General features: G+C 43.2%; 1 protein-coding gene across 3 annotated transcripts in view; it reads left to right on the forward strand.

The window, feature by feature from the left end:
• Positions 1-17761, forward strand: part of JAZF1 (JAZF zinc finger 1) — a 339872-nt gene that overhangs the window by 274314 nt on the left and 47797 nt on the right. For all 3 annotated transcript variants that reach the window (XM_049714869.1, XM_049714870.1, XM_049714871.1), the window contains exon 3: positions 15775-15971. In XM_049714869.1, the coding sequence (XP_049570826.1) occupies positions 15775-15971 (197 nt within the window). The remainder of the gene's footprint in view (positions 1-15774; positions 15972-17761) is intronic.

The raw sequence follows: 17761 nt of genomic DNA on the forward strand, positions 1-17761 counted from the left end.
TTAATTAAAATTAAATAAAATAAAAAATTCAGTTCCTCAGTCACACTAGCTACATTTCAAGTGCACAGTAGCCTCATAGGCTAATGGCTGTTGGATTGGGCATCACAGATCTTGAGCGTTTTTGCTTATATCTTTCCCGCAGCATTTTATTAGCTGTGGGTCCTTGGGCAAACTACCTGATGTCTCTGAGACTCAATTTTGTCATCTGTAAAATGGGACTGATAATAACCCCTGAGGAGGTGGTTGTGAGGATTCAGTAAGGCAATAGTTAGAAGACACGTAGCTTAGTACATACTGAAAAGGCTTTTTTTAAATTGTAAATCCTTTTCCCTTCTCCAGTATTAACTTCCAGATATCCACCTGAAGCTTAGATGATGTGAACTCACCAGAGCCATTATGGCTCAGTTTGCACTTTGTAGGAACACCAGAAGCACTCTGGGTTTAAGCTGTAGACCTTTAGGGTTTGGTTACTGGAAAGGTTCTGAGCGATTCTCTGCAGGCGGGTTAATACAAGAGGTCTCTGCAGGATCTAACAAGATTCTCCTAGGTTGCTGGGAAGTATTCAGTATTTTAGTTAGGACATTAGCCTTGTTTCCCAGGGCATAATGGCAGTAGAAAAATCCCCAAGAGACTAGCATGTGTGGGAATGTTTAGAGAGAGCCCGTTTGGTCCGGTGAACACCAGAGGGGTGGGGGGCAGTTCGGTTTGTGAGCGTGAGCCTGACGAACGACTCCCTGGGCATCAGAAATGGCCTGGGCATTGGGTGCAGAGGTGTCCAGGGCCTTCTGGGAGAGCAGGGCCTCAGTCCTCACACAGGAAGCCCTCTGCCGTGGACCAGTCCTGCACACTCAACAAGTTTAAAGGGGGGGGGGGTGGTTTATATCCTGGCTGCAGTCCACTAAAGCTTTAATTACATTCATTAGGGATTTGGAATAAACAGGTTGGTCAGCCTGAAATGGAGGCCCGTGCTCTCTGTGAAGAAAAGCTTCGCTAAATAAACCAGCAGGATAAACAGGATTTGGGGGGCACATGTATTTCTGGGAACCAGCTGGTGCTAAGGATTAGTGCACGCTTTTGGCATGCAAATAAAGACTGCTCATTGTCAATCCGCTGAAGGTCTGGAAGCCCCTCCAAGAAACACTTCATTAGCAGTTAAATACAGCGGCATTCTTGAAAATTTTAAACACGTACCCACACACATACCCTGAATTTTTTTTTTTTCCAAAATAACCTGTAAAGTCCCTGTTTGGGATGGAACACGTGGGGGAAAGGTGATTAGGGGATCTTGTAAAATACAAATTAATTTTGAAGCAGTACTGACTAGTAATTTTGTATTATTCCCTTTTCTCCCCAAATTTAAAGGACCCCAGCAGTACCATTATGATATTCAAAGCAGTGCACCATTCAACACTATAATGGGTCCCCCATAGCTGAGAGTTGGGAGCCATTGGCTCAGACCTTCCATATTAATAGACCTTTGGTGTGTCATTCAACAGTATATACTCTGTATAATAGTGCTCAAATTTTGCAGACATTATAGTTTAGCTGTGTCTGTGTCAGAGGGAGACCCTGCAGTTATGCCACTAACCATCTTACTCAATTTTGAATCTTCATTAGATATTTCCCAGGGACTATGTAGAAATTTTTTTTTCTCTCTTCTCTCTTGCCTTCTCCCTTATTCTTCTGCCATTTATTTTATCCCTATGTATTTTTCAAGCGATCAGATGAACACAGGATGATAAGAAATATGTGAAGGATAATAATCATGACCTAAAAAGGGAAGAGGGGAGAAAGTTTAACCAAGATGCAAAATGTTGGTAACATGGCAGTTCATCACACTAACCTCTCTAGTTTTGTGTTTTTGAAAATATCTCTGATAAAAAATTTAAATAATCACCATCCTCAACCCCTTCATCCTCTTCACCTCCAGCATTTACTCACAGTTTATAGCTTGTCAGGTATCTTTAGCATTCACAAACTCCTTGGGTTAAGTCAAGCAGGAAGAAGACACAGGGACGTTCATACCCCTTTGAGTTTTTAAAAAATGATTATTCAGTCCTCAAATGTGTGCGTACTTACCTGAAGAATCCAATACCTAAACGCATTTATCAGGTGCAAACCTCCTGGAAAACAGGGAACACCAAACACTTTAGTCCAGAAGCAGCTTAACTGAACTCTTGCAACAAAAAGAAAGAAGAATCACTTGGAAAAATAATCAGCTTCCAAGGCCCATGAAACTTGAGGTCTGTAAGCTCGTGATGCCCACAGGCATATACTTTGTAAAGGCACAACCCATGTATAGAGCTGACTTTGCCCCCCAAAATAGTTTCACTGCCTAAGTGGATTAATCCATTTAAGACGAAAATGCTGGGCTTCCCTGGTGGCGCAGTGGTTGAGAGTCCACCTGCTGATGCAGGGGACACGGGTTCGCGCCCCGGTCCGGGAAGATCCCACATGCCGCGGAGCGGCTGGGCCCGTGAGCCATGGCTGCTGAGCCTGCGTGTCCGGAGCCTGTGCTCCGCAACGGCAGAGGCCACAACAGTGAGAGAGGCCCATGTACCGCAAAAAGAAAAAAAGAAGAAGAAGAAGAAAATGCTGCTGTCTCCACCCTGTTCCCAAACAATGCTCTTCTGACTGCTTCTCTGTATATAAGTGAGTCACATATACACAAAAATAAATGTGAATGAGGAGTTGGCCCTGTAATTGTATTCATGAATGCATGCAGTTATCTGAATGTGTGCTGAATATCCTTGCCTCACTTGGGGACAGTTCTCATCCTGGACAAAGTCAACTTTCTCTCTCAGCTATTAAGTGTATTGTCTGCCATCGTTGCTCCCTGATTCTCTGAGGATGGATAATGCATGTACCAACTGAGTTAGAATATGCCTCGGGTGGGATATTAGCTGAAATATTAGTGGAAATATCAGCGGATATTGGGGGAGATGTGTAAGTCAGAGATGGCACAAACTTTCAACTTATGCGTCACCTTAATCAGTGGATAGTGGCAACCTAGGGCTGGTGAAAAGGAAGATTCTAAGGCTGAATCCATAAGCAGCACAGGGAAAAGGGCTGGGATGGAGTTGCAATGGCTCTCATGGGCCGAGTGGATTATAAGTGACACTGGAGACGCCGTGCGTGCCATCCCTGGCATAAACAAACCCTACCTGTGTGAGATCTCCTCTGACGTTGAGAGTCCTCTTCCATCTCACACGCTTCCTCTCCTCTTTCTCAACCCAAAGTCTCCTTAGCCAGAGTCCTCCAGTTCACCCCATCCCCTGGTTCTAGATTCACTCCAAGTCACTTGTCTTAACTAAACGTTGACTGTCAGCCAGCCCACTTGGTCAGAAGAGCCGACCTAAGTGGGTTGGTCATGGCAGCGTCAGAGAAGTGCTTTTCTTTGGAAACAGAGACTTTTGACCCCAGACTTAGATTTCTGTCTAAGTCCATCTTAGGTAGACTGGACTGCATAGGTTCCCTGCACAAATGACCTCTTACATAAGAATTATCCAGTCAGATGACTGTTACATTTTTGACATAATTCCTGGGTGAGAGTCAGGGGCATAGGGCCAACACCATGGAAATAGCAAGAGTCTGAGCAGCCTCCTGACATATGTGCAGTATTTTGCTGAGCCAAGTGCTCTTCATGCTTTTATCTAGCGAGATCTTGACAATAACCCCCATGAGGTAGGTGTTAGGGTTACCTCTGTTTTATAAATGAGGATCCCAAGACAAGAGAGGGTAAATAATTTGCCGAAGCTTGAATACCTAAATAAGGAGTTTGCCCCCAGAAGCTAGACTTTCAACCAAGCTGTGTTCACAGCTGTTAATGATACTGGAACTAAAACTCTGGAGACTTAAATCCAATTTTTTTTTCTTTAGTTTTTAAACTTTTCCCAGCTTATGAGGAGAATTATGCATCATCTCATTAGCAGTTTACATGGAAACCTCAAATAACTCAGTTAATTTACTTCCAGAAGAGGCAAAACAAGGAAACTCAAAAGCTATTTGTAGTTTTGTACCACAAAACCTCATAAAATACAGCTTCTTTGTTTTGTTCATTGATTTTTACACGGATGTCAAATTAGCAATGAAAACCATGTGTAAGGAATAGCCATAGTTATTTCCAATTCGATGAAAGTAGAAAAGGAATGGAAAGGATGATAGAGAGTTGCCAACAGAGGGATATTCCAGTTGGCCGTCAAACCAGAGATTTCTGGGCTTCGTTTTCAGAAGTGGTTTTTATTCTTGGCATTGACGATGAAAGAGACCACGGTTTACTCTATTCGGGCTAAAGTAAATCAAAATTAATTGCTTCACTGATAATTTACGCTGACCTGTGGCTTTAAGTAGTGATTGCTGGAACCTGAACCAGAGATTTCATTAAGGTAGATTAACTATGTTATTCCTTTGTTGTGAGAAAATACCCAGTATTTACTGGGAATATACAAAATAATGGTATTCAGGGATGGGATTTTGTTCATTACTGCAGTTACTTAGCCTCCATGCATGAATTTCATTTGAGCGCTAAAATTCCGGGAAAGAGATTATCGGTTTTAAAAAAAAGTAATTCTTAAGTACTCTTCACAGACAGCTACTAGTCTTTGAATGATGCTGTTCATAAGGGTGTTTCTGTTGGTCTGCAGTCTCCAAGTTGCCTAGGGTGTGTGGGGCCCAGGAGCAGGGGCATCCAGCACCCACCGCCCCTGTGTGTTGTTTCTCCAAGCTCTGGGAAAGGAGAAGCCCCGGGTTTGGGTGCTCATGTATTTGGCTTCTTTCAGTTTGCAGCGTATTGCAAACGATTCCTCCTAAATTTAATAGTTCCATTTTAGTCAACATTCCTTGAAACTGAATTTTTAACAATGGCCATGATAGAAAATAAAGTTGGATATTTTTAATAACTTGTATCTAGAGAATAGTTATAAGCAACATATTATTATAAACAGTATATTACAATGTACATATGATGTGATTACAAAATAATAAAATTAAATTTTATATTGTAGCTTCTCTGCATCTCAAAAAAAGTTAAGTACATTTATTCTTCCCCTGTTCTACTGTTATCATAATCTCAGAATAAAGGACAGTCTTTCTCATGAAAGGATTATTTTATTCCAAGATTATGTCCTTTCTATATTTTATGTTACAATGGCTTTTTCTTTTTAATGAGAGGCTGGTGATGGTAGGTGGTAGTTAGATAAGGTGTACCACTTGGCAATAGAAATGGGCAACCGAGTGTTAGTTATTAAATAAACTTATTTATTTACTTATTTTTGGCTGAGTTGGGTCGTTGCTGTGCGCAGGCTTTCTCTAGTTGTGGTGAGCGGGGGCTACTCTTCATTGCTGTGTGCGGGCTTCTCATTGCGGTGGCTTCTCTTTTTTTTTTTTTTTTTTTTTTTTTTTTTGCGGTACGTGGGCCTCTCACTGTTGTGGCCTCTCCCGATGCGGAGCACAGGCTCCAGACGCGCAGGCTTGGCAGCCGTGGCTCATGGGCCCAGCCGCTCCGTGGCATGTGGGATCCTTCCGGACCGGGGCACGAACCCGTGTCCCCTGCATCGGCAGGCGGACTCTCAACCACTGCGTGTGGTGGCTTCTCTTGTTGCATAGTACGGGCTCAGTAGTTGTGGCGCATGGGCTTAGTTGCTCCACAGCATGTGGGATCTTCCCGGACCAGGGCTCGACCTGTGTCCCCTGCATTGGCAGGCGGATTCTTAACCACTGCGCCACCAGGGAGGTCCCTAAATAAATATTTTTTAAAGTTTTAGAATACTCAAGCTATACTATAGCTGCTCTATAAAAAAAAAAAAGAAAGAAAGAAATACAGTTGTCAAGAGAGTAGTTAAGAGTAAGATCACCTCTTCTCTTTTTTTCGTATGTCCTTCTCTTTTCTCCTCTCTCTGTCCCCCAAAATAAGGTGAACTCTTAATAAACTAGCTACAATGTTTGATATGAAATTGGCTTGCCCTGGTGTTAATTTCTTTTGTGCAAATTAGACTGGAACTACTCCTCAAAGTCCAGGAACTATATCCTCCTGTATGTATCACATGTAAACTTAGTAAAGAAAAGGGAGGAAGAAAAAAGGTGTCTCACTTAATGCAGTAAATCTGTTGGTTTTGGTTTGGTACCCAAGAACCAAATCTGATTCATTGGTGTGCTTCACAAATTATGCCCACAACCCATGTGAATATCAGATGAAAATCTCACACACACAAACACACAAACCCCTCACAAGTTAAGTGCCAAACTGATCTGATTAGATGGTGTGGGTTTTCTTCTGGTGCTTCTTTTAGGTTTATTATTTTGCATTAACTTTTTAACAGCAGCCTATTAAAAGAGGCTTTGAGTTTTGGTGGCACTGCGAAAAATTTTATGAAGCTTCAAAATCCACCCCACAGGCCTCAGATTGTGAAGGCAAAAATAGCTCTGGGATGAGAAGTGAAACATATGATTGTTCAAAACATTACTAGAAACTTTCTGAAATTAATGTTACTTGGGAGTCCAAATTGTCTTTTGTATTTGAAAAGAAGAGCATTCGTTAAGTTCCGTAATCACCAGGAAAGGCCCTTCTCTTAAGGAAGGGGCACAGACAAGCAGTCACTCCACTTGCTGCCAGCAGGTCATGTTTCACTGGCCAGCTGTTCTAACCAAACATCCCTCAACCTCACTGTGGCTTTAAGTTGCTAAAATGAGAGGAGCCACCCCATGAATTTATTAGCAGATGTGTGTTCTGAAAGCCATCATTACCTTGAGACCTAGAACAGCCAGGTCCTCTGACATGTGGACCACACATGATCACATGATGAAATGTGCCATTATTCCCATAGCCTCTATTCGAATGTCTTACGGATCATTCTGCTTCCTTACTGGCTTTCCGTCCATCCTTGTCCTGGATTGCGTGTCGTAATAGTTGGAGAAAAGGAAAATCCCTAAGGTACTCTCCACTGGAAAGATCGATTGTTGTCCTTGTCAGGTCAGAGATCCCACTGTCCGGAGCGATGAGTTAGCAGATTTGCGAGTGCTTAGAATTGTGGTCTATCTGCCAGCTCCTAGCAGCTTTCCTTAGAAGCTTTCTTGGTTTCACAAACTGGTTTTCACCAAAACATGGCAATGCCCAAAGGGCCATTGAAAAGGCAGATCAAAGCTTTTGAGCTTGAAATGAAGTAGTTGGATGTGGTACTTTGTACAGAGGTCTGGTTGTGGACCACATCTGAGCCTTGTGTGACTTTATGAATCTCCCAAGTAGAGGGCAGCCTATAACTGCATAGAAAAACACCTTTCCATCAAGTAGCTGTGCCTGTCCTGCTAGAAAGGCCTTCTACAGTTGGCTTCTTCTCAAGAAATCAAGGCAGAGAAGTAAAGAAGAGGAGGTGTGTGGGTTTATAGATGCTCCACCTCCCAGCACGTTGTCCTTAAGGAGAGGAGCCATCTGTTTGTATTCCAGCTACTGTAACTACCTTTTTCAAATTTGCCTGTGATTGAAGCAGTAATTTAATCAATCAATGCATGCAGAAACAGTGAAGGTGACTTGTTGCTTTCAGAATCAGCAGAACTCATGATGGCAATACTTATCCTAATACTTAGTAGTTCAGCTCAGAAGTAACCAAACTGCGACGTTAAGCGTCAGAATGAAAGATTTGTGAGTTAGGATTTGCAGAACAAGAGTCGTTCATATGACATTTGTCAAACACCGAGTGCCAGGCCCTATTCCAAGTGCTTTACATGTATTAATTCACTTCATCTTCACAACTCTGTAAGATAGCCCTTATTATTTTCACCATTTATAGGTAAGAAAACAGGCACAGAGAGGTTAGGTAACGTGCCCAAGGTCACATAGCTGGAGAATATAGAGGAGAAATTAGCATCTAAACAGTCTGCGTACAAAGCCCACCTCTTAACTGCTACACTAATATTTTCAAAGAGCAGGCCGTGACCTATTAGTAGGTCAAGAAACTAGTGTGGTGGTCATGACCAGGATATTTTGTTAAAATCAAATAGAATAGAAAAATATCAGAGTGTATCACAGGTAGTAAGGATTGTTTCAAGAAATTTTTGTTTCAGATGTTTACATAAAAATTCTTTCTCTTGGGCTTCCCTGGTGGCGAAGTGGTTGAGAGTCTGCCTGCCAATGCAGGGGACACGAGTTCGGGCCCGGGTCCGGGAAGATCCCACATGCCGCGGAGCGGCTGGGCCCGTGAGCCATGGCCACTGAGCCTGCGCATCCTGCGCGTCCAGAGCCTGTGCTCCGCAACGGGAGAGGCCACAACAGTGAGAGGCCCGCGTACCGCAAAAAAAAAAAAAAAAAAAAAAAAAAGCTTTGTCTTTGCGCCCAGATATGTTTCACAAGTCATAGTTCTTCTAATTTCAGAAAGACAATATGGTGCAAATACTGCCTATTACAAAACTCTCCCTACAGGGTCCAGGGCAGCCCCCTGTAATCAAACACACTGATGTTTGTGCAGTGAAGCATATAAATATTCACACTAAATACAATAAATAAAGTGTGTAAATAGCCTTTAAGTAGTTCATGGCAGGGTTGGCCCCCCCGTAAGTTTTGCTGTCAAACATAAGAAACTTTCCAATTTTCAGAGCTCTAGAGATTTCAAAATTGCCGATTGTGGACCTAATTATACATGTGTGTGTACAGGCTTTCTTATAATGGATCGAGGTCAAAAAAGTTTGGGAAACACGGCCTGCGGGAATCATTGACTGTTGGAGCTGGGAAGGAACATAGGGGTGATATATTTCTTACAACCATAAAACCAAAACTCCTCAGTTTTAACAAGTAGAAAAACCAGGGCCAGACCGGGGGTTGGGGGGAACATTGGGACTTCCAGAGGCCACCCACTTCTTCTCCCCAGAACGAGCCTCCTGACACACAGCTCCGGCCTCTTCAGAGGCTTATAATAACCAAACCACGCCATGCATCTCAGAGTTTGGATTCTTGTCAGGTTTTTCTGAGAGAGGCTCGAGTTTCTAGTGGTCACTTGCATCACTGGGTTCTCCAGAGCGGGCGGAAGCCAAGTGGTTTTGCCCCAGCAAGACACTTGGGCTCAGGTGTTTGGCCGGAGAGTGAGGTGCAGGGCGGGCTCTGCCCGGGCTCCAGCCAACTCTGTAAATTTCCTGAGTTTGTGGTTGAAACTGGTCTCCATGGACCAGCAATTTGACATTTTCCCCCTGCGGTGTTATAGTCGTGTTTCCACGTTTAATATGTCAGACTGAATGAACATTGTGGTCTAAGGATTTAAAAGATTTATAATGGAGTCTTGAAAATTTACTTAAGGAATATGTACTTCCCCAAGCAATAACAAATATTACTGCAAATGACCATATTAAATTAAAGTAACTTGGGCATTTCTGATTTGTAGGAAGGTTAAAATTAATCTTATGGCCGTTTCAGTTTCAAAATGAAAACATGACTTTGCCTCACCACAGATTTGCAGGCTGTTAGTCAACAGTGAATGAACCCTCAAGTGACTTTTTTTTTATTTAAGAAATATCCAGTTCAGTCTATGTGTAGAAAAGCAATACTAGAAGGAAAATACCCTGAAAATCAACCATAGTTGTATCTGCAAACTTCAAAGGTTCTGGTAAACAAATTTTTCATAAGCTGAGTGGTGAGTACATGGAGTGTCATTTTATTCTTCTTTAAACTGTGCTTGTAAATATGTACCCTCAGTTGTGTGTGTATTACCGAATTTTTAAAAATGTTTTTAAGTCACAAATCTATAAAAATTTTTCTATAAGTGTTCTTTAATGAGAAGTCTTATTTTTATACTTTTAAAAAGGAAAAGGTGGCTTCCTTATCCATCCTTCATCCCTTCCCCGATTAGCTCCTTTAGTGAATAGGCAAGGAGCCTGGTTCAAATGCTTTCTTTCCGTATTAAAAAAATAATAATAATAACTACAGGTATACTGGTAAATGTTTAACGACTGACTCTTGGGGTGGGGAGAAAACCCTGATTTGTAATATTTGCCAGTTTCCATGGTTTAAGTACTCCCATCATGGCCAGTTTCAAGCAACCAACATTACATTGCTGAACAGAGTTGGGAAGAAATGTGCAGTAGCATACAGCATCATATAGTATTCTACCAAACAGATATGACATTATTAATGTAAATAACCTAAATAGCATAGATAATAGTAAAATGAAAGAAAATGATAAGAACTGATAAACCTTGTGTATTGTTACCTTTATTTTTTTAATTTTATTTATTTATTTTTTTTGCGGTACGCGGGCCTCTCACTGTCGTGACCTCTCCCGTTGCGGAGCACAGGCTCCGGACGCGCAGGCTCAGTGGCCATGGCTCACGGGCCCAGCCACTCCGCGGCATGTGGGATGTTCCCGGACCGGGGCACGAACCCGTGTCCCCTGCATTGGCAGGCGGACTCTCAACCACTGTGCCACCAGGGAAGCCCTGTTACCTTTATTTTTAATATGCTTGTTTTAATTTTAAGTTCACATAATTTATTTTTTATTTATTTTTATTTTGTATTGGAATTTAGTTGATTAACGATGTTAGTTTCAGGTGTACAGCAGAGTGATTCAGTTTTACATATACATGTATCCTTTTTCAAGTTCTTTTTCCATTTAGGTTATTACAAAGTATTGAGCAGAGTTCCCTGTGCTATACAGTAGGTCCTTGTTGGTTATTTTATTTTATTTTTTTAACTTTTTATTTTACATTGGAGTATAGCCAATTAACAATGTTGTGATAGTTTCAGGTGCACAACAAAGTGACTCAGCCATACATATACACGTATCCATTCTCCCCCAAACTCCCCTTCCATCCAGGCTGCCACATAGCATTGAGCAGAGTTCCCTGTGCTATGCAGTTGGTCCTTGTTGTTTATCCATTTTAAATATAACAGTGTGTACATGTGGATCCCAAACTCCCTGACTATCCCTTCCCCCCTGGTAACCATAAGTTCATTCTCTAAGTCTGAGTCTGTTTCTGTTTTGTAAATAAGTTCATTTGTATCGTTTCTTTTTAGATTCCGCATATAAGGGATATCATACGATTGTTATCTATTTTAAATATAGCAGTGTGTACATGTCAATCCCAAACTCCCAATCACATAATTTAATTTTTAATAATGGGTATGTTTAACAACTGGCCTAAATCCCTAAAAATTTAATGATCAGCTCTCACAAGCCAGCATAAGCCCGCACCGGCGCACAAGTACTCAGAAGAGTTGCCATTGCAAAGCAGAAAGAATTCAGGGACGTGGGCACAGCAAGCCTTCCCTGCATCACAGCCCAGTGAGGCTACAAATCCAGGGCCCCCAGGAGCCAAGGGACCCCACAGAGCAGAACTGGCAGACCCTGGGAGGATGAAGGCCCCTGCTCTTCCAGTTGCCCCACTTCCAACGTGTAAACCCCTGAGGGGTTTCCTCTGCATTACCTCAGGCCCTAAGCTTCAGCTCCTTAACCCCTTTCAACTTAACCGTGACTCTCCAGCTAACACAAGAAAGCTCAGGGTTCTTCGCTGTGCCAGTGGCAGCCTGGCAGAGCAGGAACGTTCGACAGGGTCCCAAGGCTGACTTCTCAGATGCCAGCTCTGCCACCAGCCAGCAAAGTGACCTTGAACAGCCCCCTTCACCTCATTTCCCAGTTACTGTGAAAAATGAGGGGGTTGGATGAGGTGACCTGTCTCATCCAGGTTCCTCGCTGCTCTAAAACCCCATGTTGGCTGCGATGACTGAGGGCTTCAGAGAAGATCACGAGTCATGTCAAAATCCATTGAGAAAAACTCATCAGACCACAGAGTGGTGTGGCTTCCCAAGCCTGAGCTCTCTCTCATCTGGGAATACAGGGGAAACATTTCTAATCCTGATGAAGGAAAGATCTGGGCTCTGGTCCTTCAAGGATATGTCGAAGCGCAGCTGCCCTTGAAGGTGGAAAATGCTCAGAGCCAACTTAAGTCCAGTCCTTGGCTGCAGTCACAGCCTTTGTTTATTCTGCCTCATCAGGTTCTTTATAAACTTGTCTCCCCAGGTGATTCTTTGCCATTGGGAATCCACCCATCTTTTGACAGACAACTGTATTGATGGAACATTGCTTGAAAACTTTAAGGTTTAAACAAGTCTCCAAAAAATAGGTGAAGTCATGGGTGATAAGTGAAAGAGGAACAGTGCAACACTGCCAAGGGAGAAACTGGTGAACGTTATCCAGCGCTCCAAAGGCGTTCTTATGCCCATGCGTGTGTGTGTGTTGTCACCAGGAATAAATTCTGCAGCTGTGGATCTCGGTATGGCAAGCTCGCCTTGATTTATGGGTATAGCTGCAAGTTCATAACCACCAATCCAAGGGAGAAGGAGGGAGAGTGGAGAGAGAGAAGGGTTGGCAGAAGTGTTTTATGAGTTTCATGTTTAATGCTTTTAACATGGTGCCTCGTTCTCGCTTCTAGAAAACACTTAGCAGACACAAGCCAAAAATAGATGGCTGTCCATAGCCAACCAAATCCATGAGGGGGTGAAGGTGAGGGATATGTGTGTGCACATTGTCGTGGTTGTTTATAGTTGTTTGTATCTCTGAGCTGTAGGAGAGTATTTATTTTACAGTAAAAACTGTGAGCTGTGATACTTTTATACTTTTTAACCAGAGTAAGAGAAGACACTGCAAAGCCTGCAAAGCTTGCTAGCTCACTCTCTCTCTCTGGCAGGAGTTTCTTTCTGACACTCTCTATGCACTCTCTGGGCTGATTCCTGGTCAGCTATTCCACATCCCATCCTACTATACATGAGGCATGAACCAGGTGCTTTCAGAGCCATAGACATGCAGTGCATCCTCAAGAAACTTGGAGTAAGGTAGATGGAATATACAGATAAGACCACATTTATGAAGCTTTCTATAATAATAACAGCCACTTCCTACATGACAGGCACTGCTGCCTCGTTTAATCTTCACAACAGTCCTCTGAAGTCAGCACTATTATTGCCTTGTCCACCAGCAGGTGACCTTCCTCCACCATGAATATTCAGACTCACAAGATGACCAGAGGCCGCCATGGGCGCTGGGTCTTTTCAGAGAGATAAAAGGCAGAGCCACAGCCTGCCAGCAGGGCCGCGTCACACCTTCTGTGAAGTCCTTACAGGTACACATGGCAGTCTATCCAGTTGCAGATGGAAGATGCCCCTCGGGCAAAGATGGGAGCTGCCCTGGAATCAAAGCTCTTATAACGCTCCCTGGACACGCTCCCCAGTTCTCTGCAAGCGGCATGTTCAGGGGCAAGATCACGGCGCTCAGGAAGCCCAGAGCTCTGGCTTCCTAACAGGTGTGGACAGATGGTTTCTAGCTCCTCCCACTCCAGATGTCATTTATCAGTTGGGGGGGTCAGTCTTAATATAAGCAGTGTTGCCCTGTAGCATATGTGACTTACCGTCTTGGCAGGTTATCAGAGTTAACCAAAGATCAAAGTCTCTTATAGAAAGGGAAAAGAGGTATGGTAACCCTTTATCTACAATTATTAGTCCCATTTTTCAGAGAATAAAGCTGAGGTTTAGAGAGGTTCATCAACTTGCCTCGAGTCACATAGTAAGTCACACAGCCAGCATTTGAACCCTGGCCTGCCTGACTCCAAGTCCCATGCTTTTAACTAAGATGCAAGATGTAAATTTTTCATTCTACTCCATAGCATATCTGTGTTGATTTTCCTATTTAAAAAACCAACTTAGGGCTTCCCTGGTGGTGCAGTGGTTAAGAATCCGCCTGCCAATGCAGGGGACACGGGTTCGAGCCCTCGTCCGGGAAGATCCCACATGCCATGGAGCAACTAAGCCCGTGCGCCGCAACTGCTGAGCCTGCAAGCCACAACTACTGAAACCCATGCTCTGCAACAAGAGAAGCTACCGCAGTGACAAGCCCACGCACCATAACGAAGAGTAGCCCCCGCTCACTGCAACTAGAGAAAGCCCGCACGCAGCAACAAAGACCCAACACAGCCAAAAATAAATAAATAAAATAAATACATTGAGGAAAAAAACCCTAACTTGAATGACCTACACTGAAAACGCTTGGTCTTCCTGGAAGAAGCAATATGTTTAGCCTGTGGTTTCACCCACTCCCTGGTGCACTGCATACCCCAGTTGAAGAAGCTCAGCAGTATGGCAGTTAGCAGTTGTACTTAGAATAATAAACGAAAGCACCAGTTCCTGCTTTTCTCTATAGTCCAGATTTTGAGTAGAGGTTTATGAGGAGGGAAAAAAGAAGTTTTAAGAGCAACAGAACCAACTTTACATCTGAAAATAAATGAGTACGTGGCTGCCGGGTGCAAACAATTCTGTTTTACGTTGTCATTCCTTTCTTCTTTTTAAATCATCACCATCTTGTAGCACAAAACCGAAGAGCTCAAGGCAAAACTTGTAGCTTTATTACAGTTTGGTTCAACATATAAAATCCAGTTTATGCATATAGATTATATTGCAAAAGCCCTTTAAGAAATGTGCCAGCCATGTTCCAAGTGTAAAAGTAGACATTTTAAGACACTGTAACTCTATTGTAACATTTTTTCATTGGGTGTTTGAGCAACTCAAAGCTTTTACCAGGCATGAGAGCTATCTGCTGACTTACAAAATGCCGCAGTGTAATGAAGACAAATATAAAGGAATTTTGTAGGCAGAATGTGAAATGGGTTGGGTAAAATACCATGTTTAAGTGCAGTGGGATTAGTTTACGATGAATTGTATTAAAATAGTCAAAGCACAATTGGTGAGAGGGTGGGGTACGGAGGGGAGTTGAGAGGTATGGTTATGGTCTGGTTCTTCGCTTAGGCAGTGGGCACAAGTGTATGTTTTTTTCACCTAAACATTTTCACATACTCTATTCACTAGGCTTTTCATCGCAGTTTTCAAAAATGCAGTTGACATTTGCTCTTTAGGTAGGAGATACCATTTCATAGATTGTTTTGAATCTCTTAGTACATGAATTTATGAAATGCTAGATTAAACAGTGAGAAAAGAACAAAGTTTGACTATAACTAGCATAAGAGAAGTGTTGAAAGAATAACTTTGAAGTTTCCGAAGTGAAACTACCAAGAAAAGTCACCTTTCCCTTTATGAGTAATAAGATCACAACATGAACAAATCTTTCTCCGTGATCTTCCTCCTGGTACAGTGCTCGTACCCTCTTATTGAATCTGCTTGGGCAGGTTTGTTCAGTCATTTGATAAATGTTTGCTCAGATGGGCCTGGCAGCGTGCTAGCAAAGATGATAGGGACTCGGGTCCTTCCTTTTCAGCTAATGGCTGGGGAGACAAGACCTTCAGTCAGCCTAGGAAGTGTTAAAAACCCAAATAATGATATGAGAATCCAGAGTACAAAAAAGAATCAAAGTTTTCATGAAGCCGTAGATGTTCAGTGGCACAAACAATGAATACTACCAACCTACAGATGAAGGAAGTCCTCTGGAGCTGGGGGTGGTTGGGGAACTTCGAGAGCAGGTGTACTTTCTGAGGGTCGAGAGGACCTTCCCAGAGAGGCAGTCTTGTAACTGAAGGCAGTGTAGTGAGTACGGAGTCTATGTGTATCCATTTCCTGCACAGAGGGTTTGCCCAGGGAAGAAAGGATCCTGACTTTGAGGAACTTTAAAACAAGGAGCTAGAAGATAATTTCATCATGTAGGAAAAGGGCAACTGTTGTGAGTTTTTGAAGTTGGGACGTGTGAATAAGCCCCTTTCCCAGGGTGGAGCGCCTGTCAAACTTGAGTTCACTGTCATAATCCTCCGGCTCTGTATATGGTCCTGGTTACTCATAAATGGTCCCTTCCACTGTTGCTGCAGGTTCATGACAGACGCTGCCCGCCGAGAGCAGGAGTCCCTAAAGAAGAAGATTCAGCCGAAGCTCTCGCTGACCTTGTCCAGCTCCGTGTCTCGAGGGAATGTGTCCACGCCGCCTCGCCACAGCAGCGGAAGCCTTACTCCCCCCGTGACCCCGCCCATCACCCCCTCCTCTTCATTCCGCAGCAGCACTCCAACCGGTGAGTGGCTTGGCCCGTGGGGAGTGTGTGTGTGTGTGTGTGTGTGTGTGTGTGTGTGTGTGCGGTGTGCTGGGGGCCGGGGACAGATCATGATTCAGAGCCACCTCTTCTTTGACCCTTTACTGGTCCCTATTGCGTTTGCTGATTCATTCATCTATTTATTATGGAAGAAATAGTTATAAATTATCCTTTATAATATGCATGTGATGATGGTTTTACAGATATGTGTTCAAGCCTTTACTATTTGTTACGTATGAAGTGATACAGTGTCTTGGATTTGCTTCGGTCAAGTTGAGAAGTAGATCAAACAAGATCGATTGTATGTTGTTTATTGCCATGTGCTGATTATTGTTGAAGCTGGGTGACGTATACATAGGGGTTCGTCATACCATTCTCCCTATTTTTGCGTATTTAAGAAATTTTCCATGAGAGGATGATTAATTTTAAAAAATTAGAGTGCCTCCCATGTGCCCGGCCTGAGCTATAGTAGTGAGCCCAAGGAGACCCCTCCCTATTCTTCCTGATGGACTGAGGCCTAGTGGAAGATGTTGGCATTTTAGGGGGCCAACGAGAACACTCCTTCTTGCCTTCCCCTCCCAAATGGGAGCAATTTGAAAAATAAAACAAGACTCGGAGGTGAAGATTAAAATTGACTTTATTACTGCATAAGGCTAAACTGCAGAATAGAGCTAGCTAGCATCTGTAACAACTGTCTTCCCTGAGTTGAACTTATTCCCAAACATTCCTTCGAAGCTTGCCTGTCTGGGAGCAGACCAGAGTGCGCCCAGGCCCTGAGCTGAACATGCTCAGAACCTTCTCCCAAGTAAGAGATCCGTTAAGTCAGCAGTGATAGAAGATGGTAGAAAGAGGCTGGAAAGGTCCCCTCCTCTTCTTTTTTGCATCTGAGCACAGGGAATATATTTCCCCTCACTCCCATAGGGGTATAGACAGGCATTCATCCAATAAATACACCAATAAATATAACATTGTAACCATAAACTCGCTATATAGAAGAACTCAGTGATAGGAGAGCATACAGAGAAGGGCTTGACAGGGTCAGGAAAGACTTCCCTGAAAGGTAAGTAGGGAAAGAGGGAAAGAAGGCACATCCAGCCAAGCAGACAGCATTTTTCAAAGGCTCCATGATGGGGAGCCTGGCAGGTCCCAGGTACTGAAGGTTGGCCAGGTGGTGGGGTGTTTGTTAGATGAGGCCCAGGAGGTCTGCAGGGACCAGGGCACTTAGGGTGTCATCCTAAGAGCAAAAAGAAGCCACTTAGAATCACACCATCACTTCAGTAGCATTGCCCCTTGACCATGGGTGAAAATGTTTATTTTTCTCTTACAGTTTATGTATTTCTCTTTTATCCATCTCCCATCAAGGGAGGTGACCGCAGTCATATTTCTCAGTGTTTCAGAATATAACTTTCACAAAATAGTAATTGGGAAAAGGGATTCCCTAGCAAGTTTGGCGAAATGTTGGGTTAGACAAAAGTAAACTGGTTTCTTCAATACAGGGCTTTAATATATACACTGTTATTCTCCAAGAGGAGGATTTAGAAAGCTTTCCAAATTTAGTCGCTTTGATTAGAGGACCTCTTTTTCTAGGGGCATCTCTGGGGGCTCATGGTTGGCAGATACCCTGTGTTCCATCAGGACTGGACATTTTGAAGACAGGATAGGTGCGCAAGGCAGACAGACTGAGTTCCTACCAAACTTCGCCCGTTACAAATCACTGATGATACCAATTACTTAGGTTTCTGTGCGAGAGTTAAACGTGATAGATATGCATG

This window comes from Orcinus orca, chromosome 9 (genome assembly GCF_937001465.1).
Source record: "Orcinus orca chromosome 9, mOrcOrc1.1, whole genome shotgun sequence".
Taxonomy (NCBI): domain Eukaryota; kingdom Metazoa; phylum Chordata; class Mammalia; order Artiodactyla; family Delphinidae; genus Orcinus; species Orcinus orca.